Source organism: Notechis scutatus, chromosome 6 (assembly GCF_049901735.1).
Source record: "Notechis scutatus isolate UNSWTSFEM ecotype Mainland chromosome 6, rNotScu1.2, whole genome shotgun sequence".
In the NCBI taxonomy this organism is placed as follows: Eukaryota; Metazoa; Chordata; class Lepidosauria; order Squamata; family Elapidae; genus Notechis; species Notechis scutatus.
This window is the reverse complement of record NC_142014.1, coordinates 47,768,739-47,796,646: the sequence shown is the minus strand read 5'-3', so window position 1 is coordinate 47,796,646 and position 27,908 is coordinate 47,768,739. Positions and strand designations below refer to the sequence as shown.

The 27,908-nt window shown below is 37.0% G+C and overlaps 3 protein-coding genes and 1 non-coding gene across 10 annotated transcripts in view; 1 reads left to right on the top strand and 3 right to left on the bottom strand.

The window, feature by feature from the left end:
• APAF1 (apoptotic peptidase activating factor 1) overlaps positions 1–6,629 on the bottom strand; it is a 55,464-nt gene extending 48,835 nt beyond the window's left edge. Inside the window, exons 1-3 of one of the 2 annotated variants that reach the window (XM_026694112.2) lie at positions 6,447–6,629; positions 2,836–3,008; positions 759–948 (exon numbers count right to left, since the gene is read on the bottom strand). In XM_026694112.2, coding sequence (XP_026549897.2) covers positions 759–948; positions 2,836–2,973 — 328 coding nt within the window. In that variant the 5' untranslated portion in view covers positions 2,974–3,008; positions 6,447–6,629. The remainder of the gene's footprint in view (positions 1–758; positions 949–2,835; positions 3,009–6,446) is intronic. The other variant, XM_087968156.1, reaches the window with a different exon arrangement.
• Positions 6,630–6,686: 57 nt separating this feature from the next.
• Positions 6,687–15,772, top strand: IKBIP (IKBKB interacting protein). Of its 4 annotated transcripts, none has more exons than XM_026694188.2 (4): positions 6,687–7,079; positions 7,373–7,546; positions 9,090–9,207; positions 10,196–11,708. In XM_026694188.2, the coding sequence occupies exons 2-4, from the start codon at positions 7,395–7,397 to the stop codon at positions 10,895–10,897; spliced, it is 972 nt and encodes a 323-aa protein (XP_026549973.1). In that variant the 5' UTR covers positions 6,687–7,079; positions 7,373–7,394; the 3' UTR covers positions 10,898–11,708. The 4 variants fall into 4 exon arrangements, with proteins under 4 accessions (XP_026549973.1, XP_087824284.1, XP_026549979.2 ...); XM_087968158.1 differs by lacking the exon at positions 10,196–11,708 and adding an exon at positions 13,836–15,772 and having other exon boundaries at positions 6,823–7,055; positions 7,350–7,546; XM_026694194.2 differs by lacking the exon at positions 10,196–11,708 and adding an exon at positions 13,836–15,772 and having other exon boundaries at positions 6,823–7,079.
• Positions 15,766–23,934, bottom strand: SLC25A3 (solute carrier family 25 member 3). Of its 3 annotated transcripts, none has more exons than XM_026694161.2 (8): positions 23,870–23,934; positions 23,555–23,721; positions 21,412–21,539; positions 19,025–19,204; positions 18,753–18,934; positions 16,564–16,736; positions 16,210–16,320; positions 15,766–16,129 (listed from the first exon to the last, which is right to left on the bottom strand). In XM_026694161.2, exons 2-8 carry the CDS (start codon positions 23,706–23,708, stop codon positions 15,969–15,971), a joined length of 1,089 nt encoding a protein of 362 aa, XP_026549946.1. In that variant the 5' UTR covers positions 23,709–23,721; positions 23,870–23,934; the 3' UTR covers positions 15,766–15,968. The 3 variants fall into 3 exon arrangements, with proteins under 3 accessions (XP_026549946.1, XP_026549966.1, XP_026549959.1); XM_026694181.2 differs by having other exon boundaries at positions 21,412–21,536; XM_026694174.2 differs by lacking the exon at positions 21,412–21,539 and adding an exon at positions 21,141–21,265.
• On the bottom strand, positions 18,398–18,637 carry LOC113409705 (small nucleolar RNA SNORA53). The gene has a single exon (XR_003370568.1). It is a non-coding gene; the product is annotated as a small nucleolar RNA SNORA53 (small nucleolar RNA).
• Positions 23,935–27,908: the final 3,974 nt, after the last annotated feature.

Below are 27,908 nucleotides of genomic sequence, written 5' to 3'. Positions count from 1 at the left end.
TCTCTCTTACTTTGTCCCGGTCAGAAACAACTCTCACAACTCTTCCCGCTTTCTTCCTCCTGCACGATCTTGTCCGGTTGCAGGTTTCTTCGTGGCGGCCATTGCTGACCGCCACTCCTCTGCCTTGGGAAAAAGGGGTTTTGCCGGGTGGGGAGGGGGTCTGCGACACCCCCAAACCCCTATCCGGATCCCCCGTCTTCAGCTGCCTCTACAGGGCAGCTATATCCCGCAAATCCACGCGGATCGGGGGAACCTTGGCAGCGAACGCAGCAGGGGTCGCGCAGAATCGCGAATCCCTGCCGCTGCCAAAACCTTGCAAACCGGAAGTCCGTTTTGTTAGCTTTTCTTATTCATGTATAAGAACACAATTTTATGCATCAATAAACATAAAATACAGTTTTTAGTAGCTTAAATTCCTATACATTACTCACAAAATTATTACAATCCATTATAAAAAAATGTATATCCAGCAAATATTAAATCATTTAGAAATTAAAAACCATTTAGAAATGGAGATTATGTTGTAATTCAGTGTTTCCTGAAATTGTAATTTATTTTGTTATAATTCAATCAAATTTAACTTAAAAGTATGACTGAGTCAGTGAGAAACACTTTTAGGTAAATATTACAAACCTCTCACTCTTAATAATTATTTCTGTGAAAAAGTACACCCACACCACGACACAGGAAGTTAATTAATTTCTGTTGACTGGGGCAACATATAACCTCTAGTAAATTAAAAAAAACACATAACTAACCATATGAAGTTATACCATCCTCAGAATTATTTTTATTTGAAGGTGAAATAATAGGGAGGCCATCTTGAAGGAGAGCAGCAAGATCTTTGTATCCTTGCTGTTGTAAAGCATTATAAAAAGATATATATGCATAATTGTCTTTGGCAATAATTAATTTTAGAAGCAGAGCTGCCCGTTCTTTTCGAGTAGTCTAGTAGAGAAAAGAATAAAATGTAGATTTAGTACAATCTATTTACTATTCAGCTCTAAAATTCTACAATTTTAATATGCACTAGAAAGTGATGTTACTAAAATTGTTTATACTTCTTGTGAAGACGGAAGTCATTTCTGTATTTTTCATTTTCTTTAGTACATTCTTAATTTTCCTTTCTTTTCTATTTTTATCTTTTGTGCTTTCTTTTCTTTTTATTCTTTTCTTTAATTAATTTGTGTTAATTTTTATTGTTGTGTGCCAAAGAAACCCTTTCAGTATGCACTTGATATTTTTTTCTGGATTGATGCATCAGACTGAATCAAGAAAAGATGACAAATCCTACACTATTTAGATTTTAGAAAACATTCTTGGCTAAGTTAAACGCTTTTGCAATCAAATGGCAAAATCATATCTAGTCTAAGATTCACTGAGTTCATTGGAATGTACTTCCAGATTAATGTCCACAGATCTGTATAGGATTATTGAAATGTTCTCAGTATAATAATTAAGCAGATAATATATATTAATATATTATCACCACCTGAACATACAAGTGTTCATATATGGGCAACTGTTTATAAAGTCTTAAAAGAAATTAGTTCCCCAAAAATTGTATGTCAAAAATACTCAAGCGAGTGCTCTCTTTAAAGAATTGCAATCCTCAAAGTGGGAAAATTGAAAGAATAACAATATAGATATGGCATTTTATTTGATAAATGTATAAGGTATTCCTTTTGAAGAGCTGAATGCAGTTTAATTTTGTCCTCACAGAGCAACTATGAAGTAAATTGGGCTGAAAGAGACTAACTGATCGAAAGACACCACCCTATGAGCATCATGATTAAGGGTAGGCATGAACTCAGATCTCCATAATCCTAGTCTAGCACTTTGATCACTACATTATAATGACTGATTCAAACAGAACATGTTTATTTTGTTTATATACTTAAACCTAATTTTATTACTGTAAGAATTATTATAAAGTTACAACAAATTACTTAGATTCAGAGTGAGGCTGCTAATCTACATTTACTAATCTACATTTACTTAATTCAGGGAGTCAACCTTTGAATTCTGCTGGAGAGGGGAGATATTGTAGGAGACTGACTATTAGTGATTCCTGGGACATTTTGATAGATAGTTCTTATATCTATTTGTTTTTAATCCTATTACTGCATCAGGTATGAATGCTATTTACTGTCAATTTAAGATTGGAGCAGTATACCAAATCAATAAGTAAATAATAGTGAGCTCAATGACCTTTTTTATTTAATTAGAATTATAGAGCAGTCACATCTCTTGAGAAGACATACATAGAACTACTCCAAAAAGATTAATTTTCCTACTGAAAAGTAAAAATATAAATGCCCACTTAATTCCCATTGAAATGTGCAACTAATTTCATATGTATCCCACTTAATGTTGTTACTAAACTTCTTTATTTTTAATACTGATATTTTTTTCTGTCAAAAAATATCCAAAAGCACTCTAATACTTGGTTTCAACAAGCTGTTATATTAGCACAAATGTAAGCTAGAACAACTTTAAGAAATGTAGTTGTAATTATTTGCTATTTCACTTTTGCCATATTTATTATGTCTAACCCCAATTTTGCTAATTGTTGTTATGTTAACAGACTAATAATTACTAGTACTTTTCTGCTCTTGTATCATCTGAGTCCCTTGTATACAGCAATAATGATTCTAGAATTACATACAACCTTGAGTGAAAGAGGTTACAGATTATCCCTGGGGTCCATACCAAAAATCTGGGTGCAGCCACATGAGGCCTCAAGTATGACATCATGCCCCACTGTTCTAAAACTTTATATATTAACAATATTTCTATTCTAACATAAACAAAAGGACAAAAACCTTTAATAACCTGAGCTTTTACTTTCTCCTCTTCCATCAATGTCAAGGTACCATCAGCAACCATATAATCCATTAGATAAGATGTCTTGATATCCCTTTCCAAAGCTTGGCGGTTCATTAGCAAATAACTTCTAGCTCTCTGGTCCATGTTTACTGTTCCTTTTAGCTGAGTAATCCTATGAGCTAACCAAGACAGAAAATTTCACAGTTATAATGTATGAGTATCATTTATATGCTACTTTAAAAATGATAATACAGAACCTTGAATTACTAACATTAATTAATATTGCAACTTACAATAAATTATTGAACAGTTGTCAGCTACCTTTGGACTTCAATACTGATACCTAGTCACCAGTGAAAAATTGTGGCAGATGACTACTTAACATGAACTCTAGAATGAACCCTAGAATTGTTCAATTTAATTTTCCTGAAATATATTTTTCAATTATAAAATTGTACTGATACCATATAACTGCAAGCTCTTCAATTGCACTAATACATAGTATAAAGAACGAGGAATAAGAAAAATAAATCCAAAATTATGTGTACTAGGGACATTGGTATATTACTTAATTACAACCATTCGTTTAGTGACCTTTCAAAATTACAACACTATTGAAAAAAGTGACTTATGACCATTTTTAACCATTCCTCATGGTCACATGATCAAAATTCAGATGCTTGGTAACTGGCATTTATTTATGAGGGTTACAATGTCCTGGGGTCATGTGATCACTTTTTGTGATCTTCTGACAAGTGAAGTCAGTGGGGCAGCCAGATTAATTAACTGTGTTACCAACTCAACAGAAATTACAACAGAATTTTTGTCTCCAGAACAGAAATTTTGTCCTCCATTGTGGTCATTAATTAAGGACTACCTATATACAAATTATTCAGTTGTTCAGACATTTTTTAAGATGCATTACCCAATATTTAATTTAGATGCAGTTCTTACCGAAGTATTTTAGCATTTATTTAATGAATTACATAAAAGTTAACTTCAACTATAAATTTTCTTTAAACAGTCAGAAAAGAGTCTAGTTTGATATCTTTAAATGATATACTTGCCTTTCTAGAACATCACATATATGCAATTTACAACTGAAAAATAAAAATAATTATTTCTGTATTAAATTTGTTTGCCACCCATTTTACAAGGGACTTATAATGTTAAAAGGAATAAAATTATACAAAAACATGTATATAAGAAGAATAAAATACAAAGTATATAACCATAAGAAGCAAGGTTCAGAAATAAATGCAGTCTGAAAGTTAATGTTTAACAGAAAATACTAATTAGCCTAAGAAACAGATTTACAGAAACAATATAGATTAATAAAAAAGTTCAAATTTGATATAACTGTAAAATGTAAGATAAAGCAATATGCAGTAACATTTTAAAATTTAAGCACAAAGTATTGGAATCTAACTGCATGTACCGTATTTGCCGGCGTATAAGATGACTTTTTGCCCTGAAAAACATGCCTCCAAGTGGGGGGTCGTCTTATACGCCGGCAACACGGTATATCCACTGCCGGCTTTCGGATGCTTGTGGGACGCAGCGAAAGCGCCTCTGGCTTCCCGGATCCCCGCGTCGCTTCCGCCAAGAGCCTCCCGCGTCTCTGAATCAGGTTCGAATCCCGCCGCCTCGCTCCGCCCGAGGCTGCAGCGACTGGGGGAGCGAGCGTGGGTCGCTCCTGTCGCCCAGGCAGGGCCATGTGAAGGCTGCCCGCCTTCCTGCTCCTCCCACGGCCCCTGGCACTCCACCCTGCCGCTGCAGCCCCGGGATTTCTGGAGGACGTTTCCGCTGACCCCGCCGGGATCGTTTGGCTGACCTAGCGGACGCGTTGCAAGAGGACTCTGTTGCGGGAAAGCCCGAGGGACTCCGCCGGAAGGGCCAGGGTTCTGGAGTAACGCCTGCCTACTCCGAGACACGCTCCTTTAGACAGTCCATCTAAGAGAGTTCAAACATCCTTCACTCCCAACACAGAATAACATACACACTGTGTAAATATTGGATGATTAGTTAATTATCCACATTTTAAATAAATGTAATTGTTGTGTTCCATATTTTGTATTTCATTTTCTATACTTCTACATTTAGTTGTATATTTTGTTTATACATGATAGCGGTCTGAGGGGCTGCCACAGGGAGGAGGGGGTCAAGCTATTTTCTAAAGCGCCTGTAGGCCAGACAAGGAATAAGGGATGGAAACTGAACAAGGAGAGATTTAACCTGGAAATAAGGAGAAACTTTTTGACAGTGAGAACAATCAACCAATGGAACAGCTTTCTCTCGGAAGTTGTGGGAGCACCATCACTTGAGACCTTCAAGAAGAGATTGGACTGCCATTTGTCAGAAATGATGTAGGGTCTCCCACTTGGGCGGGGTGGGTGGGTTGGACTAGATGACCTACAAGGTCCCTTCCAACTCTGAATATCTGTTATCTGTTTACTTTTTTAATTTAAATGAAATTTACCCTGGATGTTTGAATTGGTCATATAGTTTTACTCAATTTTTTTACTCAATTTAGTTTTACTGCTGTAAAGCAGAGTAAGTATGTTGCTTACACAGTGTCTTAGTGGTAAATGATAGACAGACACATGTAAATACGAATTTATATGTATAATATCAAAATAACTACCGTATTTGCCGGCGTATAAGATGACTTTTTTGCCCTGAAAACATGCCTCCAAATCGGGGGTCATCTTATACGGCAAGTATATAACAAACTCTATATTTTGAGTGGAAATGTTGGGGGTCGTCTTATACGCCCAGTCGTCTTATACGCCGGCAAATACGGTACATTATCAAACACCAGACCTACAAAGATACTTAAGTAAATTACATATACTCTGAATACAAAATATTGCACATAAAGCACATACTGTTACATTGCTTGCAATATGACTATTTAGCTGAAAAATGTATGCAACATAAAGATTTATTTCTTCAACAATACCGTAACTTAAACCTGTTCTAGGTCAATAAAAAGAGAGAAAGTGACATCTAGAGGATAGAGTTGTAAGTTTTCAGGATTGTGTAGGTTTAATTTGCCTCTATCAGAGGCATATCAACAAATTAGAATAATTTGATGCAACAAAACACTAACTTGGAGATTATCCACTTGAAGTTCATTAGGACTGTCTTGTACAAATGTGTTTACTGCTGTACGTGACTACATTCAGAAAGCTAAATATTCGACAGACGAATAATCTGGTGAAAAATTCTTGCCTCCACTTCAAACATGCACTTACACTATTTCATGCTACTTAAAATATTCAATATCCAAGACACCACTTGCCTTCTAAAAATACGGGAATAGATTTTTTTCAACACAGAACACGTTTCTTTATGTAGAATAGCTCTAACTAAAACCGAAAATACAAAGGGCGACTTTTCCGATCTGCCTATTTAAAGAAAGGTGACGTCCTGCTGCAAATTCTCTACTGCCCGCTCCGCTCCTAAAGTTGGCCCGCACTATTTTTGACCTCGACGGCCCCTGCCCTCTCGCAATCTCCAACCCATCTTCAACGCGCTTTTGTTTATTTTCTCTCTCCTTCTCTCTCATTGTCTGGTCTACCGTCTCCACGCCCTCAGGCTTGCTGCACGGTTACCTGAGGCGTAAGCAGTGTTCGTGGAAACGAAAGGGGGCTGCCTCGATGAAGCCCTTGCAGCCTCCCAGTCTTGAATTCACCACATCTCAGTTGCCCCCTCAGTTGGGAACTCGGGAACTAGCAGCCACTTCCTCCTTCGCGAGGCGAATCGAGGAGGCAAAGGGCGAGAGGGGCGGGGCAAAGCCGAGGCGAGCCTCGGCTAAAGTTCCTCGGGGAAGGGTAGTTCGGTAGAAGCGGAGCAGGCCGCCACCCGGCAGCCACGAGGCTCCAGGAAACAAAGCCGACGTCTCGTGCGCGAGCCACTCGCTCACAGTCCTGGCTCAGCACGCGCCTGGAAAAAAGAAGAGACCGCTGTGACAGCCTGCGAGCGCGCGCATCCCGGCTGCTCCCGCCGCGTTCAAACTCGTCACTCCCCCTGCCCCCCCCCCGCCTACATTGACTAGCAAGGCCCCCGCGAATAGAGCGATGGCGGAAGGGGAGGGGGCGCGCATCGCCGAGCATGCGTTGGACGTGGCGGTCCATCTCGGATCGGCGGCAGCGAAGAATCTTCTTATAAAGCTTCGAGTTGGCCGCTGGGCTGGAGTACGATTGGGAAGGTTACCAGTTCAAGTGTTTTCACTTTCTATCGTGGAGGTACTGAAGTGTGTGTGTGTGTGTGTGTGTTGTGTGAAGGGGAAACTGGAGAGCGGTGGAAAGGGAAAACATTATATACAAAGAACGCTGCGGTTTTAACCCTCAGCAGTACAGAAGCAAGTTTCAAGAATACAGCTGGAATATTGTTTTAGCATTAAGTACATTTAGTGGGAAGTAAATGGATTTGAACTAAATGGGATTTACTTCTAGATAAAAGTTCACAGTGTGGGGAATGTAGATAGCCTCCTTTGGAGGAAAAACTATTAGGAGATTAACATACTTCTTCAATTCAGTGCATGAATCCTGCATCAAGACATGTCCGAAGTCAAGCGGAGGAAAGCAAACATATCCAAGCCAAACGAAGATGAACAAAAGAAACAAGTTTTCAAGAGTACCAAATCCACGAGGATGGATCTGCAAACAGTTTCAAGTTTGTTATCTCTTGTTGCCATTCTAGGGCTATCATGGTAAGCAAAATTAGAGAAAATTGTACTGTACAGTTCTGGTGAAATACGCATGATCACTAAGAATCAACTCCTCTTGACTGCAGTAATGAGTCAATGGGAAAAGACAACAAAAATGTTACTTCTTGATTTTGGCTGGGTGGTCAGCTTTTAGAAACACAAAACTGATGGCAGAAAAATGCCTAGTGGGTCCACTGATCTGAAGTAACTTTTTAACATTACTTTTGAACTTCCGTCCTGGCAAATTGAGGTTATGCCCTGTGTTCCTGATTTTTGCTTAGTATTGAAAATACTGCCTCTAAGAACCTTATTCATTCTTAATATATTTAAAAGTTTCAATCATGCCCCCCTCCCCTTTCCCTCTGTCCTTCAGGCTGTACATACTCAGTTCCTCCAATTTTTCCTGATGTTTTGTCCCTCATACCTTGCACCATTTTTGTTGCCAATCTCTGGACTCGCTCAATCTTATATCTTTTTTTAAGTGAGGTCTTCAGAACTGGACACAGTATTCCAAATGTGGACTGACAACCCCGGTATCGTGGGGAAAAGACCTCTTTTTTCCTGCTAATGATCCTTCTAGTGATGTATCCCAGAATTTTGTTTGCCTTCACAGCTGCCTGGCCATACTGTTTGCTCATTTTGCAGTCATCTACTATGAGTACACCTAAATCCTTTTCTTCTGTTGTTCTGCCTAACACTGTATCCCCAATACAATACAATCCTCTGCAGAGGATTCTTTTTCCCTAGCTCATGATCTTACATTTAGAAACACTGAAATACAGTCTTACATTTTTGATCAATTTTCTAGTGATGCCAAATAGTTTTTCATGTTATGAGTACCCCCAGGAATGTCAACTCTATTTCATACCTTTCTATCATCATAGCAACAGCAACAAACATTAGATTTAAATAACCTTTTCATAGCATGATATTAATCCTCAATTTGTACTTATGTTAAATGTTACATTTATAATTCAATTATGAAGTCTAGATGAAATGGCCTTTAACTGCTTGGAAGTAAAAATCTAGTGATATATGTATACAGGTAGGCTGGCTAAAGAGTTCCTTGTGTCAGTTTATCTGGTTATGTCAAATTTCATAGCTGATCACTATTCTTGAAAATAAGATTTAAATGTTAATTGACAGCAAAGCAGGTGTTCATAAAAATATTTATACTTAATATGTATCTAAATAATGACTGGATTAGCTTGTTTGCTGACATTTGATCAGACTTTCCTATAATTCTCTTTCTCTAGGCACCTCTGAAAACCTGCTCTTGTAGATTAATGCATGCATCTGTAGCAAAATTAGCAAATTATTAATTAGATTATTTTATAATCAGCAAAAGCATTTCTGATTGTGTAAAACCATCACAATTCCATTGAATTATATATTTTTGTTGGATATTAGGGTATAAACAATTCCTTATGTAGCATTTTGTGCAGATGTGTTAAATTGTTATTGCAATTTATCTTAAAATCGGGGAAGCAACATTTAACTTTTAAATGTTTTGTTGCTAAACATTTAATTTTTCTAAATTTCTCAGGTTTCTTTTTCAACAGTCTGTTCAGCTGGCTGCTGTAGAAAAGAAATATCACATATTAAAGGAGGAAGCTGTAAAGTTTCAAGATATGGAAAATAAAATTAACACAATCTCTGAAAAGGTAATAATTCCAATACCATAGATATTACTCTAAAACTTGGTATTTCTTACTATCTGAAATCTGCAAGATACTTTGCATCAGACCTTTACAGTCTTAAGGAAAATCTATTGAACCATTAACAATTCACATCTAGGTTGAAAATTAAGTTTAATATTCAAATCAGTCGTTTGGTTGAAATCTAAATAGTGAAGTATACCAAAGACTAGTACTATTTATACCTACTTGGAAGTAAATGCCATTGGATTTAATGGTTCTTTTTCAAAGTAAATGTACATAAAAAAATTGATTTACCTGCAATCCTGTTCTAATTTAGAAATAACTTCCATTGAATTTAGCTATCGTCAATTTGAATCAATATATTATTCGTTAAATCTATAACTTGCCTTTCACTAAAGTGACTGTACATAGCACTCACTCTTCCAATTTTTTCTACTAAGAGCACTGTGAACAGTTTACTATACAATAATTTAAATCTGAGTTAATAGCACATTTAGAATGATCTAATTCTAACATCTGAATTTTTCAGTATAGTTTTAAGAATATTTTTTGGAAAATCATCAACTGATTAGGACCATGAATGCTTCCAAACACAGCTGAGTTCTGCTCATCAGTTTTGTCTTTTGAAATAGTGTTTGTTTATTTCAGGGAGTAATTGCCATAATCAATCAAATGATATAAAATAAAAACAATATCTTTTATTTTTCTTTCTTCACACTATTAATTCTCTTCTTTGTAGCTCTATTTGTTCTATTACTGCATCTGCCTTTCTGTATTTAGCACTAGTTGTTTCATTATTTATTTTAAAATAATTTTTGCTTCATATTGTCATGTTTCCATGTTTTTAAATTATTTTGATTCTCTTCTGTCCTGTTGAAGTTTGCTTTTGGCATGCCATTCAAAGGTTCATAGTCAGATAAAATTTAAATACATTGTATATACCGTGCAAACAGTAAGTGAAGGTGGACATTGTTTTGTGTTAAAAATGCAGTTTGCATCTTCGAGTGTCCTGCAGGAGGTTGCTTCATATGTTTCCATGATAACCAATTTTGAGCAAGAATTGTCTACCCTTCATAACTTCATAGAGTATATTGAAAATAGTCAACAGACATGTTCTAAAAAGTTTCAGACTATTAACAAAACCTTTCAAAAGGTGGTAGACTCCTGGAAGACGAGCACATCTGAGATGGATACAAATACCAGCAACATAAGATTGGATACCAAGGTTTTACATAGTGAAATAATTTCTCAGATCAATACAATGGATCAGGGACTGAAAAAACTTTCTGAAAGACTGAAAGATCTAGAAGACAGTACAATAGTGAATCTTAAAACATTAAATAGGCAAGAGGAAAATGAACTGCAAAGGATTGAACAGCAGCTACAGTTGGATAAAAACACAGCTGAATTATTAAAAGAAGAGCACAACAGTATTTTGGCCAGAAGTAATGATCTGTACCAGAAACTTGTATTTTCTGAACACAAACTGCAGGAATGCAAGACTTACTTACCAATAATTGAAAATGCTATTTATTCCATTCTTAGACTATCAAGTGAGCTTCTTGCCGCAGAGATAAAAAAAGAAGACATGATCACAAAGGTAATCAGTATAGAAAATGAAATAATGAAAGCTACTACTGAAATAATGAACATACAGAACACTCTTGAAGACATGCAATCTGAAGGTAGCTGAATAAAAAATGAAGAAGCACCTTAATACCACAGAATCAACCATTAATATTACAAACAAAGCTTAAAGATTCTGCAGAAGTAGAACAAGCTTACCATAGTGTGAACAGTATTGATATCAGCAGCTGTATAATTTTAACATTTCTTTGGCCGTCATTTTTTTTGGAAACATATACAAAGAAAATAAATATTAGAAGATTCATTAAAATTGTTAAAATTCATACTGGAAACATATATTTATTTATAAACACATTGCAAATAATTTGGTGATTATTAAGTTCATTATTTTGATTATATGTTAGAGTCAGTTTTGATCACAAAGATCTTCAGGATGATTTGTTGTGAACCTGATTCTTCAAGACTTCCAATTCCCACTGTAATCAAGCTCTTGCTGCAGGTTGGCCTTCCTCCTATCTCAGTGTTACAGGTTTCTTAAGAGATATAGATCATTGCATAAAGTATCTAATAGCTGATTTCAGTATGGTTATTTGTGCCTCAAGTGAGAGCTCTCTATTGTAGAGATTTTGTGTATGATCCATTTGTTTTCCTCACTATCCATTGCATTCTCAGAAGTCTGATCTGACATCAAAATTCAAAAGCATCAGTACTGATTCTAAACACTTCAAATCTAACTTTTGTTTCCCTAGAACAGGGGAAAAAATTACCTGCATGATACAACCTGGCATTTGAGTATCTTTCCTTGGCCTTCATTGCTGCCTTATAAAGTACTACAATAGTGTACGTGTATGTGTGTGTAAATAAAAATTCTGGTTTATTGTTGATATAAAATGCAGAAACTGTCTACTACCTCAAAAGTTTTGTCACATTCTAAATATCATTTATTTTTATTCTTTATAAATTAGTCATTTTTTCACTATTTTATTAGAATCAGATTACTTGCAGGTCATCCATATTTCAGCTATCAGAAGTCACATTCTAAATATCATTTGTTTTTATTTCTTTATAAATTGGTCATTTTTTCACTGTTCCTTTTATTAGTAGAAAGAATCGGACTACTTGCAGATTATCCATATTTTCAGCTATCAGAATAGTGTTAGCAGCTGTGTGCAGGTTATTGGTGTTTCACAAGCCCATCCAGATGGTGGCTTCTTGTGCTATGTACAAATTACACATAAGGATTGGGATGATTCTCCTTTCTCTATGAATTACAAGTCTAATTTGGTGAAAGAATGAAAAATGATACTGATTGTAAACTTGATAGGATCAGTATTTGAAATTTCACCATTCTCTAATATGCTTGAATTTAATGTAGCATCAGTTGAAAAAGTTGAGAATGAGATTTGAGGGAGTGAAGACTAGAAAAGGGGAGGGGGAATCCTACAAGGCAGATTACAAATCTCTTTTGTATGTTGCCAAAGAAAAGTGTAGGTAGTCCTTGGCAATTGAGACCAGAATTTGTTTTTAAATGCTGCAGTGGTAAAGTGTGACATCCCATCAGTCGTTAGCCAAGCCATTCCAGGCTTGGTCCCTCTCGATCCCAAGCCTAGATAATATAAGGAACTGCCTTGTCTTGAATTTCCCCCACCTGCTTATCTCCCTAAATCTTTTCCTCTTTTGGCTGTCAGCCTAGTTACCAGCTGCTCCTGCCACCCACTGCTACCTGCCAATCTGTGTCCCATCACTGTACCAGCTGGGCCATTTTTCACATTGCCTTTTGCACCACTGCCACCAGGGCTCCTCTTGCTCCCTACCAGGGCTGCCATTCATACCTCACCCAGTACCTCCATTTGTGCACCAATTAGGACCTTTTTTCAGAAAGTAGCCATCTAGAAGGCTCCTTTCATGCTGGCATACCTGGGACTTCCTTTCACAAGTCTCTCTCAAAAAAGGCAGAGATGTGAAAGGAGGATCATTCTACCTAGATTTTTTTTTTGCAAAAGGCCTGGGTATGTGAACTGACATCCAGAGCAGGTGCAGACGCTGGGCAAGAGAAACCCCAACAAGCCCTGGTGTGAAAGACAGCATGAGAAAGACGCCAGCTGGCAGTTAATACTGTACTGTGTAGTGGGTGCATTGGCAGGCAGATGAGTGGTGGTGGCAGTTGGCAACAGTAAATATGTGGTCAAAATGCAGTTATAAATGCCACTGGGCCTGTATTTCGTTCACGTGACTGTAGGTACAATGCAACAATCAGAACTTCAGTAATGTTGTAAGTCTTTTTGTTCATTGCTATCATAATTCCAAATGGTTGCTGAATGGACTTTCTCAAAGGACTACCTATACATGGAAGTATCTATGTGCTAGAAGTCAAGCTTGATTCTGATATAGACAATGATGCAGGTGTGTAAGTAACCAGTCTGGTGTAATAGATAAGGAATTATTATTGTGACTAGGAAAACCAAGATTGAGGTTCTCTTTCAGCATGGTAGTTCACAGGATGACCTGGGCCCAATAATTTTCTCTTACCCCAAAATACATCACGGTGGGAAAAATAGCTGGAAGAAATGCTAAGTTATAAATGCCACTGGGCCTGTATTTCGTTCACGTGACTGTAGGTACAATGCAACAATCAGAACAATCAAAAAGAATCAAAAGCTTATTTTAAGCTTTTTATGTGTGTGTTTTAATTTTATGATTTTTAAAAATTAAACACTTACCTCACTCTCAATCCAATCAAAAAGAAGCCAATATTGCTTTTATGGTCTATGACACAGTGATACTGGCTGGAAATCACATGAAGAATGTTTAACAGTCTTCTCATAATTTGTACAGAAACCACTAGATCCAATTTCTATGTCAGCATAAAAGGCTCACAAACCTTATCCTTTATTTAATAAGCTAATGAAAGTATTTAAGAATATTCTCCTTTTCCTTTATGACAGTTTACTGATAAAACTGGAAAATTTTAAATTACCTTTCATTGCAGGAAATCTGAACATTTTAAATTTCAATATAATGTTATCAGACTTTTTACTTTTTAGTGTGAAATGGTACCAAGTTTAACAAAACAACTGGAAGATCTTAATGTAATTCCTCAGATGAAGTATCTGCAAAAGGAGATTAGCATCATGCAACTAAGATCCATCCGGTTAATTCAAGAAGAGGAGGAGCTCCAGCTAAATTTAACATCTCTCTTTGATGCAGTTGCTAAACATGAGGAAAAAACTAAGGGCATCTCTATAAAAATTGCAGATGTAAAGACTGACATTAGACGCATTTCAGGTCTTCAAACAGATATATCCTTATTAATAGAGAATCTAGAAATTCTAGAAGACAAAGTAAATAAAGTTGAAAAATCCATAATACAGAATATAGGGGATCTTCTCACTAGTAGCATTGATAGGACTACAAAGCTACAAAATATTGCATCTGAAAATACCAGAGAAGTAAAGCACATTAAGGCAAAATCATTTGAGTTGAAAGCAGACTCTACCAAGCAATTCAATAAACTTTTAGAATTGGAAAGTGATAGAGCTAAAGTTCTGACAACAGTAGCCTTTGCAAATGAGTTAAAACCTAAAGTCCACAATTTAAAGAATGATTTGGCCCATTTGCTACTTGTATTAGATGAATTAACATTACGAATTGGAAGACTACTTGGAGATCTATTGGAAAGCCAGAAGGAACTTGCTCTCCTAAATAAAAAGCTATCTAATTTAACTTCAGACTCAAACTGAGTGACAACTATTTCAAAGAGGAACACATCTAAGAACATTTTAATTCTAACAAATCAGAGTACTTTGTTCTAACCAAGTTGTGATGTTAAATCATAAAACTTTAAAAAATAATCTGCATATAGCGAATTTAATTTTTAAAAAGGCAGTTTTGTTTCAATGTCTGAATTAGACATTAAAGTGAAATCACGTTTTAAATTATCAGTGAAAATGCAATGATACCTTTAACATTGGTGATGTTAAATCTTATAAAATTTAGGTTTGCATCGTGTTTCTGCAAAACACTCCCAGCATTTTTGTAAAAACAAAAACAAAACAAAAAATATTGGAAATTTTCTGAAACAAGAGATTCAGGTTTTAGTAGCTATACAAAATCATTTTAAATCATTTTCATATTAAAATATTTTCCTGTGCCTGCTGTAATTCATTAACATGAGATGAGCATAATTTATTTCTTATGATATGGTAAGGTGCTTTCTAAGCATCCTCAACAAGGAATGTTCAAGACTTAAGACGGGTCCCCAACCCCCAGACTGCAGCCTACTACTGAGCCTTGGCCCATTTGGAACCGGGCCATGCGAGCACAGCTTCGCTTACGTGAGCAGGGGGTGCTCACACTTGCATGCAAAGCTCCATTTCTGCAAGTGGCATGCATGTCTGCCACTCATACAGAACCATCCCCTCCCCCCCCACCCCAGCCACCAAGCCAGAAAAGTTGGGGACTACTGACTTAAGAAAAGTAATTTTATATTGTTGGTTTCCAAAATTTTATCTATGTACTTCTGAAAACTTAATAACTTTTCTCTTTAATTCTGAACTTCAGACCAATTTTAAATATTCTAATTTCAAATATTTTGATAGATGACTGTGTATAGATTTATACATATAATTCAAACTGAATGCTTGAGGTAGGTCTAACCTGGAAGCAGATATAACATACAGTTGCAATTTTTATCCATACTCTATTAAATTTGCTTGTAACAGCCTTAATGATATAGGATATTTTCCTGCCTAATGTAGCCTTTTTAGTTAGCAGTTTCTCTGGTTAAAATATTTTGTTGTATTGCACCACTGATAGTATACATGATTATGATTACCCATTTAGATCACTTTAGAAAACCATTTAATTCATATTATAACAAATTATTAAATATAAATGTAAAATTAAAATTATGTGCACTTTTCCTTTCTTCAGATTTAGGAAGGGTAAAGGTAGAACTTAGTAAATAAAAGACCGTTTTCATAAATATGTTGTTTCTCTTTATTAAGATGACAGTATTTCATCCTGTCAGACTTAAAATTATGAAACAAAGTCTTTCTAGTTATTCTTTATTTTGACCACCAATGACCGCCCGAGCCAAGCATGTTTCATTGTCCTATACTGCCATGAGAATAAAGTTTCACAATGTTGCATTATCAGCCATTCAGTCCATCATTCATCTACTCAGTAAGACCAAGCTTTTTCTTCAAGGATTCTGGCATCTCAGGTGGAGGTGGACGAGGAAGTTTGAAATAAACTTTCACAGAGTCATAAATAAACCACTGTAGTGCTGTCAGAGTACCAATCATAATGATACGGGCAAACAGACCCTTCCATACTCCTGATGAGAAAGATACCAGGGTTAGTAACCAAAAGCATTCATTGATTCTCTTTTTTTAAAAAAAATATTTTGATAATTACCTGTGAATCCCAGCCTCTTCAGTACTGCCAGAGCTGAACTGCCTTTTTCTTTGTTCAACACAGATACCACAGAATCAGCAGGATGTGAGACAATGGCACAGAAGACACCAGCTGAAAATAATTAATTTTAAATTTGTTAGTGCATTATGATTACAGATAGATTAGTTATGACAGCAATTGAGATTAGAATTGCTGTTGCTATAGGTCAAAGTGCAATGTCATGTGACTGCACTGCTTAGTAATGGCAACCCCAAATGCTGTTACTACCACATGACTACACAGGTCATTACCCAAGAGGAGCAGGAATATACTACCGCCATCACATTTTTTTTAATGTTGAGAAATATTCCTTACCAATATAACCTGCTACAAAGGTAACAACCAGCTGTTCTGCTTTTGAACATTCACTTCTTGGTTTGGGAACAACATATTTGTAAAGAGCTTCCACAGTTCTTTCAAAACAAGCAAACTTCATCATCGTGTATGGAATCTGCCTCATCCACAGTGGAGCAATTCCTTTGTAGAAACTGCACAATAATCAGAAATTAGGAATTTTCTTGAGCTTTTATTAAAGGGAATCTCAAAATAAACTGTTCACTTCTATTATCCTGCAATTAAACTCTTAAGAGAAGAGATGTAAATTTACGAGGGCTATCCACAAAATAGATTACGTTTTGCGATAGAAAAAAAACAGAGTAGGATTTTTTTTTTTATTATATACACTTGAAAGTGACTCTTAAATACTACTTTTCAACATATTCACTGAACAAATTGAGGCACTTATCATAGCGGTGAACAAGCTTTGTAATTCCATTGTCATAAAATTCAGCCACCTGAGATTTGAGCCAGTCAGTCACGCCCGCCCGCAGTTCCGTGTCGTCGTCAAAGCGCTGTGTTCCAAGCCAGGTCTTCATCCTCGGAAACAAGTGGTAGTCACTTGGTGCAAGATCGGGGCTGTAGGGCGGATGAGGAAAAATCTCCCACTTGAAAGCATTCAGGACTTCTCGAGTGCGATTTGCTGTGTGTGGTCGGGCATTGTCATGCAAAAACAAAATTTTTGAGCTTAACTTTCCTCTACGCTTGTTCTGAATTGCTTTTCTTAGTTTTTGCAACGTTTCACAATACCTCACAGAGTTTATTGTTGCACCATGTTCCAGAAAATCAATAAGAAGCACACCTTGCCTATCCCAAAAAACAGTCGCCATAATCTTCCTTGCAGAGAACGTTTGCAAACATTTTCTTGGTTTTTTTGGAGAATTTGTGTGCCCCCACTCCATAGACAGCAATTTGGTCTCGCTGTTCACATATTTGACCCAAGTCTCGTCTCCAGTTACGATTCGATCAAGAAATGAATCTCCATCTTTGTCGTAAGAGTACAGAAATGTCAATGATGCGGCCATACACTGACTCTTGTGGTTTTCTGTCAGGATTTTTGGTAGCCATCTTGCACAAAATTTGTGGTTAGCCTAGCTTTTGTTAACAATTTCATGCAACAAACTGCGTGAAATTTGTGGAAAACTAAGCGAAAGTTCTGTTACTGTGAAACGGCGGTTTTCACGAATCTTGTCATCGACTTTCGCGACCAGTTCATCAGTCACAATGCTCGGACATCCACTCCGCTGTTCATCATGACCATTGGCGCACTCCACCTTCAGTGATGATGTTGTCCCTGTACACTTCACACAGTTGCCGAAAAATTTCAATCGGTTTATGGTTTTTTGCCAACAAGAACCTTATCACTGATTGCACCTCACAACTCGTGGGATTTTCAATTGCAGCACACATTTCAAACGTTTGCTGTGAAATAACGGGCAACAATACGAACCTCCCACTAGCACGACTAGATGCAGACTGAGCGGCGGACGCAGACCAAAGATGGCCACGCTAGCTCTGCCCCTTTTTGCTACAGACGAAAACGTAATCTATTTTGTGGATAGCCCTCGTAGATATGGGTACATTTGCATTCAGAATTAAGAAGGAATATACAGCAACCAGCAATCAACTCAAAACCTTTAGATACAGTGAACAAAATCATACCAAAGGTGGTAAAATTCTAGTCTTGGGGTCAAATACCATTCAGAACCTCCATAAAATTAAAATTAACTGATGTCAATTTTTAGGAAGGTAGAAAAAATATAGATGTCTTTCGTGGCTTTAATTGCAAAAACAATTTTAGCTGCCTTTTATAAATGTCCACATTCCAGCCAAATTCTGATAGGAGAAAATGACATACAGTACAGCCATTTCTATCAGAATATAAGTGACTAGAATGAAGGTATATTTTTCTTACATGCCAATGACTCAAGCATCTTTGACTGTGCAACAGTAAAGTTGCTGATCCCTCTTAGCTGGAGCTACTCATGATAAAATCTATAAGCAGAACTCAGCAAAGAGACATCAAACAAAGATGGATCTAAGGAAGCATGTTGGCTCATACTGTTTTTTTAGAACTGTTACAATCTGAACATGTTGTTAATTTGCCTCTGTGAGAGATTTAATAATACCTATAAAATGAGCCTGTGCAGGAAACTGCAAATACTTACGCCCAAATACCTTCTTCTGCAAACATTTTGGGGACTGCTTGCCTCAATGTATTAGCATATCCAGGCTGTGTCTGAATGCGAACCTTAGCAGCTTCCATTGGAGACAAAGCAATATCAGCAAAGAACTCTGCACTGGCAGATGCAGCTAAATACAATGATGTACGCCACAAATATGAGTTTTCCTAAAAGATAGCAAATCACAAATAGTCATAAAACTTCTACTGAACAAATCAGAAGAAAATGAAGTTAAGCTAAGAAGTGCAAGAACTTACCTCTCCCAACATGTTGCCATACAGGATTTTGAAAACTTCATAAAAACCAAATTTGCAAAGTCCTTGCATGGAATAGCCAATAAAAGTTGGAGCCCATCCTTTTCCCAAGCCACGAACACCATCTTCTTTGAAAGTGACTGAAAATCCACTGAAGATACTCTTATATTTTTGAGGATCCACCTAAACAGGTTTTTAAAAGAAAGTTAAAATAAGCAATATTATAAATGATTGCTTGTTGAATGACCATTTCTTTATCAACTGGAGTTAGTATCAATACCGAATGAGGCATACTTACAACAGGTCCTTTTTAGTTGGGGTCATTGCAGTGTTCCTGAGTCACATGACTGCCATCTGTGACCTTCACTACTGGCTTTTGAAAAGCAAAGTCAACTGAGAAGCTAGCAGGAGGTTGCAAATGGTTGTCGTATGAGTGCAGGATGCTGTAACTGCAAGATTTGCCTAAACACAGCAACTGGAGTTCCAAAACTTGATGCAGTAACTTGTCACTTTACAACCACATTGTTTAGTGACAAGAGTTGCTGTTTTCAATTATCAATGTTAAGAGATATAGTTTATATAGTTTAAATGTGTACATATACATACCACATAAATGATAGAAGCCTCATCTAAGAGTGGTTAGAATCTGTATTCAAGTGGCTAACAGACTAGAATGAAGGGGAAAATCAAGCAGTAATGTTTAGTTGCAAGATAAATTTAAGAGTCATTAGAAAAGTAAAGGCTGTTGAAATAGAGAATAAAAAGGAAAAAGCTATGTGGAAAGTATTAGCAGAAGTAGTTTCCATGTGAAGAATATTAGCAGAAAGTAGAGTTTCCAAGTTTTGATACTGCTAAAATATATGAAATGTAAAATTTAAATAAGCGATTTTAACTTGTGTCCTAATTGTTTTATCAGCATGCTGCAATACCTTCTAGTTGTTCAGATAGTCGGCAAGAGAGTGTTGGTTTGCAAAGTAATTTCCAGATATGAGATCCTTGTTTATATATACTGGCCAAAATTGACTGGCATTCTTAGTATGAGGAGAGAATGATGAATGTCATGAGGGTAACTATGTTAACTAAAAAACATTATAGTAATAGTGTTGAAATAGAAAAATAGATATGGATAGAGTAGGAGTACCAAGAGAAAAATATCATTCCTGATATTTAGGAAAACTGTGTATAAACTCTTAAATGCCATGAAACAATGAAAATTTCTTAGCAGTTATTCATGGTATACCTAAATATGCTAAAAAATTAATTGTTCAATAATTCTAAATATTTTATTAATAAAACATAGTATTGTTTCAGTCTCTCTGTTCCTACCTTCCTACCTCATGCTGCCCTCTACTGACTTGTTCCATTTCACTTTCCTCTTACTTTCTGGCTTTTCTGACTTCAGTATAAACAGGATTACATTTTCTGCAATATGTGTTTGGATCACATAGTAAAAAAGATTCCTCAAGGTATTTAACTGCTTTAGAAAAACATAATAGTTGATTAATTCTGTGAAATTAAATTATTATAAGATTTCTAAGCAGCTGAAGTTATAATTTAATGTAATATTATATTACAACATCATTAGAAATAGATATTGAGCCATAATTTAAGAACTAAAACTAATCCTAATTTCAGCATTGGCATGATTATAGAATTCAACTTTCTTGCCATCTCAAAATTGGCAAGTATGGATGCAAGATTTATTCAAATTTTGATGCCTCCTCCCTCATTCCAACCAACCCTGGACAGCTCAGAAATGTTTTGACAAGGATGATTATCCTTTAAACTGCATTTCAGTTACAGCTGCAGTGTTTAACTTGGAAGCATATATCCAAATAATTGATAAAGGTTTCAACTATTTATGAACCTAACAGGCACAAATAGGAAATATTACTATTTTGTCTTTTTTAAAAATCACATATTGCAAATTTGATTCAGTTCAGATTATGAGAAATATTTTAACATACAGTATGTTTAAAATGACTTAGGTAATTATATTACTTTATATCCTAGTATGCCCTAATTATATTAATCAGAGTTAAAAGAAATGGAAGTCTCCTAATAGAATTCAGTGTCTTATTCTAGAAGTTAATATTCTAAAATTTGGCAATATACAAACCTGAATGCGACATTTCACTAAATCCAAAGGTACGAGTGCTGTATGTGTCAGACCACAACTTAATATTCCACCAAAGCCACAGAGAGCATAAAACTTGAGTGATCCATATTCACAACTATATTCTTCTGTAGTAAAGAAAAGACACACCATGCTGTTAAGGAAATCACATGCAAGGCTGAAGCTTCAGTGAAATATACATTTTCATTAGATTAGTAATATCTCACACTTTAGCATGCTATATAATTCATTTCATCTGACATGCAAATCCAACCTGAATTCGGCATTTAACAAGATCTAAGGGAACCAAAGCTGTATGTGTAGTACCACAACTAATAATTCCACCAAGGCCACAAAGAATGAAGAATCTGCCAGAGCCATATGCACAGCTATATTCTTCTGCTTAAAAAGAGAAATAAGAAGTTTTCAAGGAAAATGATCAAATAATTTAAATAATAACTTAAAATACAGCCTTAACTATCATTCATGAAAAAAATAAGCATCCATTTATTTTAATGCAGTACTTTTCTGTTGTATTCCCCACACCAGAAAATACTAAGATTAGGACAATATCCAATTAAACATAAAAGTGAGGTATTTGTTTCATATTTAAAAGTCTTGCAGATCTTGAAATCAGATTCTGTTCTAAGATCTTAGCAAGTTTTTTTTAAGTATACCTATACATATTCACAGGCATCAAGACAACTCTTTGCAATTATTTGACTATAGCCTGATTATTCAACGGTGTGGAGGGAAGAAGGCAGGTTAGTTTTCGGGTAGAGGAGGGGGATTTTTTTTTTTATTTTTTTTTTTTTCTGCCCTCTCTTTCCCCTTTAAGCTCTGAGTTACATGTAATAGTGACCCACTGGACATGAAGATCTATGAGTATAACATAGACTATCTGATTATGGTCAATAGCCATATCCCTCTGTAATAGCACAGTCTGACAGACTATCTGATTATGGTCAATAGCCATATCCCTCTGTAATATTCCCTACATCCTGAAGGGGAATAGTATAATAGGTATGTATGAAAGGTTACGCAGAAGCAGCAACAGGTCGCTATACTGATAAAAATTCTACACTGATGCTGAAGAGATCCAAGTTCAAGCCCGCTCTCAGCCACAGAAATTTACTTATGATTTTGGGCCTTTCATTTTCTCCCAGCCAACCTATCTACAAAGTCATTGTGGGAAAAGGCACCATGTATATAATGTGAATTCTTGAACAAAAAACAAGATACAAATCAATCTGTTTCAAAATAAAAGTTATAGTATTATAAAATGCAAAGCACAGAATGAATAAGATGCAGTTTTTCCTTTTCTTTCCTGCTTCTTAAAACATGTCATAGGAAGGAGGGCTGCAGAGAAAAGAATAATGGAAGTGGGGATATAACTGAGTTCAACTAATAGATCTACAGGACAATCTGAAAAACAATCATTTTAAAAACAATCTTTTAACATCTGTTTCTCTTTGAATATTTTTAATTTCAAAGGATGAATCTTTATTCTCAAATGGCATATAATTCATGGATATGTAAACCAAGAGAGCACTGTACACGGTGGTATTGATTGTTAAAGTTCTATAAACCAAAATAGTTAAAATCCAAACCAGCACTGCTATGAATATTCACTATGACAAGCCACCAGTGAGATTATTTTTCATTACTTTTTATGCAGCATATATATTTTTAAAAAGTACAAATGCCAACTGAAATGAATGTCTCATGCATCTGACAACAATCCTATTAAGTCTTTAAAAGTCACAGGGGATTGTCTGAAAGATTCAACAGGTTTGCCTTAATTACCTTTGAAATTTAATAATCTAATACTGTAATAGTAAGTGAAACTTGGCACTTGCTAAAATAAGCATTTTAAATTATTTTAGTGCTTTAATAATGTAATAGTATTGGCTATCATAAAATATATTGTTAAAAAAATGTAGCACTTTTTTCAATCCCTCCTTACAATATTTTTTATCATTACCATTATCAATTTCATTGTGACCTTCAAAATCACATTCTTAGCATTAGGAAACCTATGCTAATTAGTAGAAACACATTATTTTCTTTCGCCCTCCGATTTCTCCCCTCTCCCCAGTAGCATCCTTTGAAATTATGAAACCTCATAATTTCCTGAATTAAAATAGTCACTCTCAAGGTCGCAGATCAATAGTTCTAAACTAGGGTCGGGATCCTAAAAGATCCACCCAGGCCTTCAGCATCAGAAAAGCAAAACAACTGGATTTAGATTAGGTTTCATAAATTGATCAAGGACTCGGTGACCTTACTTGTCCCCAAGGAGACTGCACATGGATTCCTCTACTAACACCGTGCCACCTGAAAGATCAGGCTCCCGAAGGAGAGGCTGAGACCCTTCCAAGGAAGGAATTGCCCTTCCCCGACCACCCACGCCTCACCTTCTGCGGAAGCGGCTGCCAGGCTCCGACGAGTGCAGGAGACCTCTTCCGATTCAACCAGGCGCTTCCTTGGGCCGCAGCTGTTCTGGTGCAACTCAAGCTGAGGAGCGTGGAATGGATTAAGCCGCACAAGCGGCGCAATAGTCGAAAACATGGCGGCAGGAAAACTTCAAATGAAAAAAATAATAATATACAGTGGTTAGCAGCAAATCTTCTCCTGCAGAACATTCACCCTGATTCTCCCATGGACAAACTCTCACTCGCTACAGTGGGTTGAAAAATGAAAAATATTACCCTCCCTGAAAGTCCCTTTACCTCCTAAAATGGCGGAACACCCGTAACCGCCCAGCCTTCTCCCTAACGGGCGACTCTTCTAAAAGGCCGAAAATCAACCTTCCTCAATGACTTTGTCCCGCTCTGACGCAACGGGCGGGGCAAGCGCCCGAAAACTCGCGCTTGCGATTGGGCAACAAGGCCCTGAAATGTACGTCATTTCCCTGTCTCAAAAATTCCTCCGCCCATTTTGCTTCCGCCTTGAGTACATCGAGATTAAGATTATTGGTAAAGTTGCATTCGACGTCATTTAGAATTTGACCCAAGTTTACAAAAGGTCGGTTGGCCCCCAACTCGGGAGAAGGAGGTTGGGAAATCCTGTCACAAAGTCACTTCCTCCACCGCTCCGCCAATACCAATAACCTCCGTCAGGGACAAAGTCACTGGGAGGGTGGGGAAGATGGGAAAACTCTTCCTCCAGCGGCGACGAATTCCGTTCCTTCGCACCGGAAGATGTGCCTGAAGAAGGTGGAACCAAAATTGAGGCGGAGCGGAGAAGGTGATGCAAAATTTCCAGGACAACGCAATTTGCGTCGGAGGAATCCCCGAGTGCCGCGGTACCGAGAAGGATGCAGATAACCGCGACTGTCAGCATCCCAATAGCTGAAAAATTTGTAGGATCGAGCAAGCTGATTTAGCACAGCATATTTACAAGAGCCATACATCGATTAAAAAAAAAGATGGATACAGCGAATTAAGCTTATGGACAGTTAGTCACTACAGTAACCTTAGTATCAGATACAGTGTTTTCATTTATGACCATAGAACATCGTGTCAGCCTTTATCTCACATATAGGACTAATATAGGCATACATATATATACTGTACACATACACACACACACACACACACCCCACGTTTAGTATATTGTGTTGTGGAAAGGGAATTTCACGAAGGCAGTAGTGTCACAAAAAACAGGAAAAGCCCAAGGGGAACATCAGGTCAGCCAGAAAACAAACTTACATAGGAAAAGGAATCAAATAAAAAGTATTAAAGAATCCCTATAGACAAAAGCCTAAGTAATTAAGAAAACTAGACAAATAGGAAAAGGAAACAAAAGATAATTTAGAAAACCCTTACAAACACAGGACATACCAAATAAGCAAAACAGAGAAAAGACACAAAATATAAATTACAAAAGGGACAGACAGGAGATTGCCACAGAACAAATATGAAAAACTATCTTAAAGCTAAAAGATTACAGAAAACCAATAATACAATCTGGCCACCCCGCGGAGTTCACCCTCCGGTGGAAATAAAGACAAACTCAAACAGGATTTGAAACATTAGGCACAAATCCAAACACACAAAATCAACTTACAAAGGGAGAAAAGGGTATAAAAAACCAGGGACTTACCATAAGAAGCTAGCCCAGGAACCCAGACTTCTCGCTGTTCTCTGCCTTCCTGAAAAATAAAAAGATCCAGCTTTCAAGCAGTTGTCTGTACCCTTGCGCCAGAGCTCTCCCAGCGGAAAAATCGAATCCTCGAAAGAAAGGCATTTTGACACCTTTCAACAGTGTTATGTACACACCAACTTTATAATTTGTGTGTATATAGCGCTCATGGTGGCATGGATATAATTGTGTGCTTTCCTTCCAAGTACAGTACCTTGAAAATAAGATAAACTTAAGTCATGAAATTTGTTATGTGACTAAAATTCACTTTTTGAGTTCAAACTTTGCACTCTGATCTCTTCATATTTTGCAAAGTGTGCCTTTTTTTTCAAGTTGCTTTGAACACTCAGTCTGACAATTCTTTAAGTGGATTGTACAATGAAATCATTTTGTATGATCATTATTCATGCAAAGTTATTTTGTTTTACCTTTGCTGTTTAGAAAAAGTATAAAGTGAAAGGGCTTGAATGAATCGGAAGGTTGGTCATAAATGTGATAAGATATATGATGAAAATAAATGGAATGTGTAGTGAATTATTTGCATTAAAATAGCAGAATGTACAGAATGCTTGGGAACATAGCTACATATATTTTCATATGCAGGCAATTGTCATATTGAAAACTCATAAATTCTAGTAACTATTACAAGTGAAACTTGAAAAATTAGAATATCGTGCAAAAGTTCATTTATTTCAGTAATGCAACTTAAAAGGTGAACCTAATATATGAGATAGACTCATTACATGCAAAGCAAGATAGTTCAAGCCGTGATGTGTCATAATTGAGATGATTATGGCTTACAGCTCATGAAAACCCCAAATCCACAATCTCAGAAAATTAGAATATTGTGAAAAGGTTCAATATTCTAGGCTCAAAATGTCCCACTCTAATCAACTAATTAAGCCATAACACTTGCAAAGGGTTCCTGAGCCCTTTAAATGGTTTCTCAGTCTGGTTCAGTAGGAATTACAATCATGGGAAAGACTGCTGACATGACAGTTGTGCAGAAAACTATCATTGACACCCTCCATAAGGAGGGAAAGCCTCAAAAGGTGATTGCAAAAGAAGTTGGATGTTCCCAAAGTGCTGTATCAAAGCACATTATTAATAGAAAGTTATGTGAAGGGAAAAGTGTGGAAGAAAAAGGTGCACAAGCAGCAGGGATGACCGCAACCTGGAGAGGATTGTCAGGAAAAGGCCATTCAAAAGTGTTGGGGACTTTCACAAGGAGTAGATTGAGGCTGGAGTCAATGCATCAAGAGCCACCACACACAGACGGATCCTGGACATGGGCTTCAAATGTCGTATTGCTCTTGTCAAGCCGTTCCTGAACAACCAACAATGTCAGAAGTGTCTTACCTGGGCTAAAGAAAAACAGAACTGGTCTGTTGCTCAGTGGTCCAAAGTCCTCTTTTCTGATGAGAGCAACTTTTGCATCTCATTTGGAAACTAAGGACCCAGAGTCTGGAGGAAGAATGGAGAGGCACACACTGCAAGATGCTTGAAATCCAGTGTAAAGTTTCCACAGTCTATGTTGATTTGGGGAGCCGTGTCATCTGCTGGTGTTGGTCCACTGTGCTTCATTAAGTCCAGGGTCAATGCAGCTGTCTACCAGGAGATTTTGGAACACTTCAAGCTTCCTTCCACAGACGAGCTTTATGGGGATGCTGACTTCATTTTCCAGCAGGACTTGGCACCTGCCCACACTGCCAAAAGCACCAAAACCTGGTTCAATGACCGTGGGATTACTGTGCTTGATTGGCCAGCAAACTCACCTGACCTGAACCCCATAGAGAATCTATGGGGCATTGCCAAGAGAAAGATGAGAGACATGAGACCGAACAATGCAGAAGAGCTGAAGGCCGCGATTGAAGCATCCTGATCTTCCATAACACCTCAGCAGTGCCACAGGCTGATACCTCCCATGCCACGCCGCATTGAGGCAGTAATTGCTACAAAAGGGGCCCAAACCAAGTACTGAGTACATATGCATGCTTATACTTTTCAGAGGTCCGATATTGTTCTATGTACAATCCTTGTTTTATTGATTGCATGTAATATTACACCAGTCTGTTCAATTACTGAAAGATGTTAAGGGTAAGAAACAGGAACCTGCTAATCAAATACTAAATCAAAATAACATTGCTACCGCAGTTTTGGAAAAGCTATGAAGATTAAAAAAAAATGAAACTCAATTTTATTGAGTGCCACATCACAGTTGTTTGACCTTGGGGTGTGTATGTGGGGGTGAGCATAATCAGGGTGGGGGTGGTTCAACATCACTCCTGTCAAGGGTACCTATAGTGGGCCAAGCAGGTCTGGGGGGATCCATTCCTTCCAGTTGAGAAAGCTGAGACCAGGGAGAATGGCCCTCCTGAGCTCAGTTTTCGCTGAGGGCCAACCCTTTGCTGTTTCCAGGCTGGCCCCTTGAACCAGATCTAACACTCCGTGGTCCGCATTCAGCCTGCAGGCCTTGAGTTTGTCACCCCTGTTGTAGTACAACATATAAGCACAACTAATCAATGGTATGCAATTTAAAATCCTAGATTTGTGACATTTTGTTTGTTAAGACACATGAAAAACATTCCAATGATCCAAGATTATCATAGATTCTAATAAGGATCA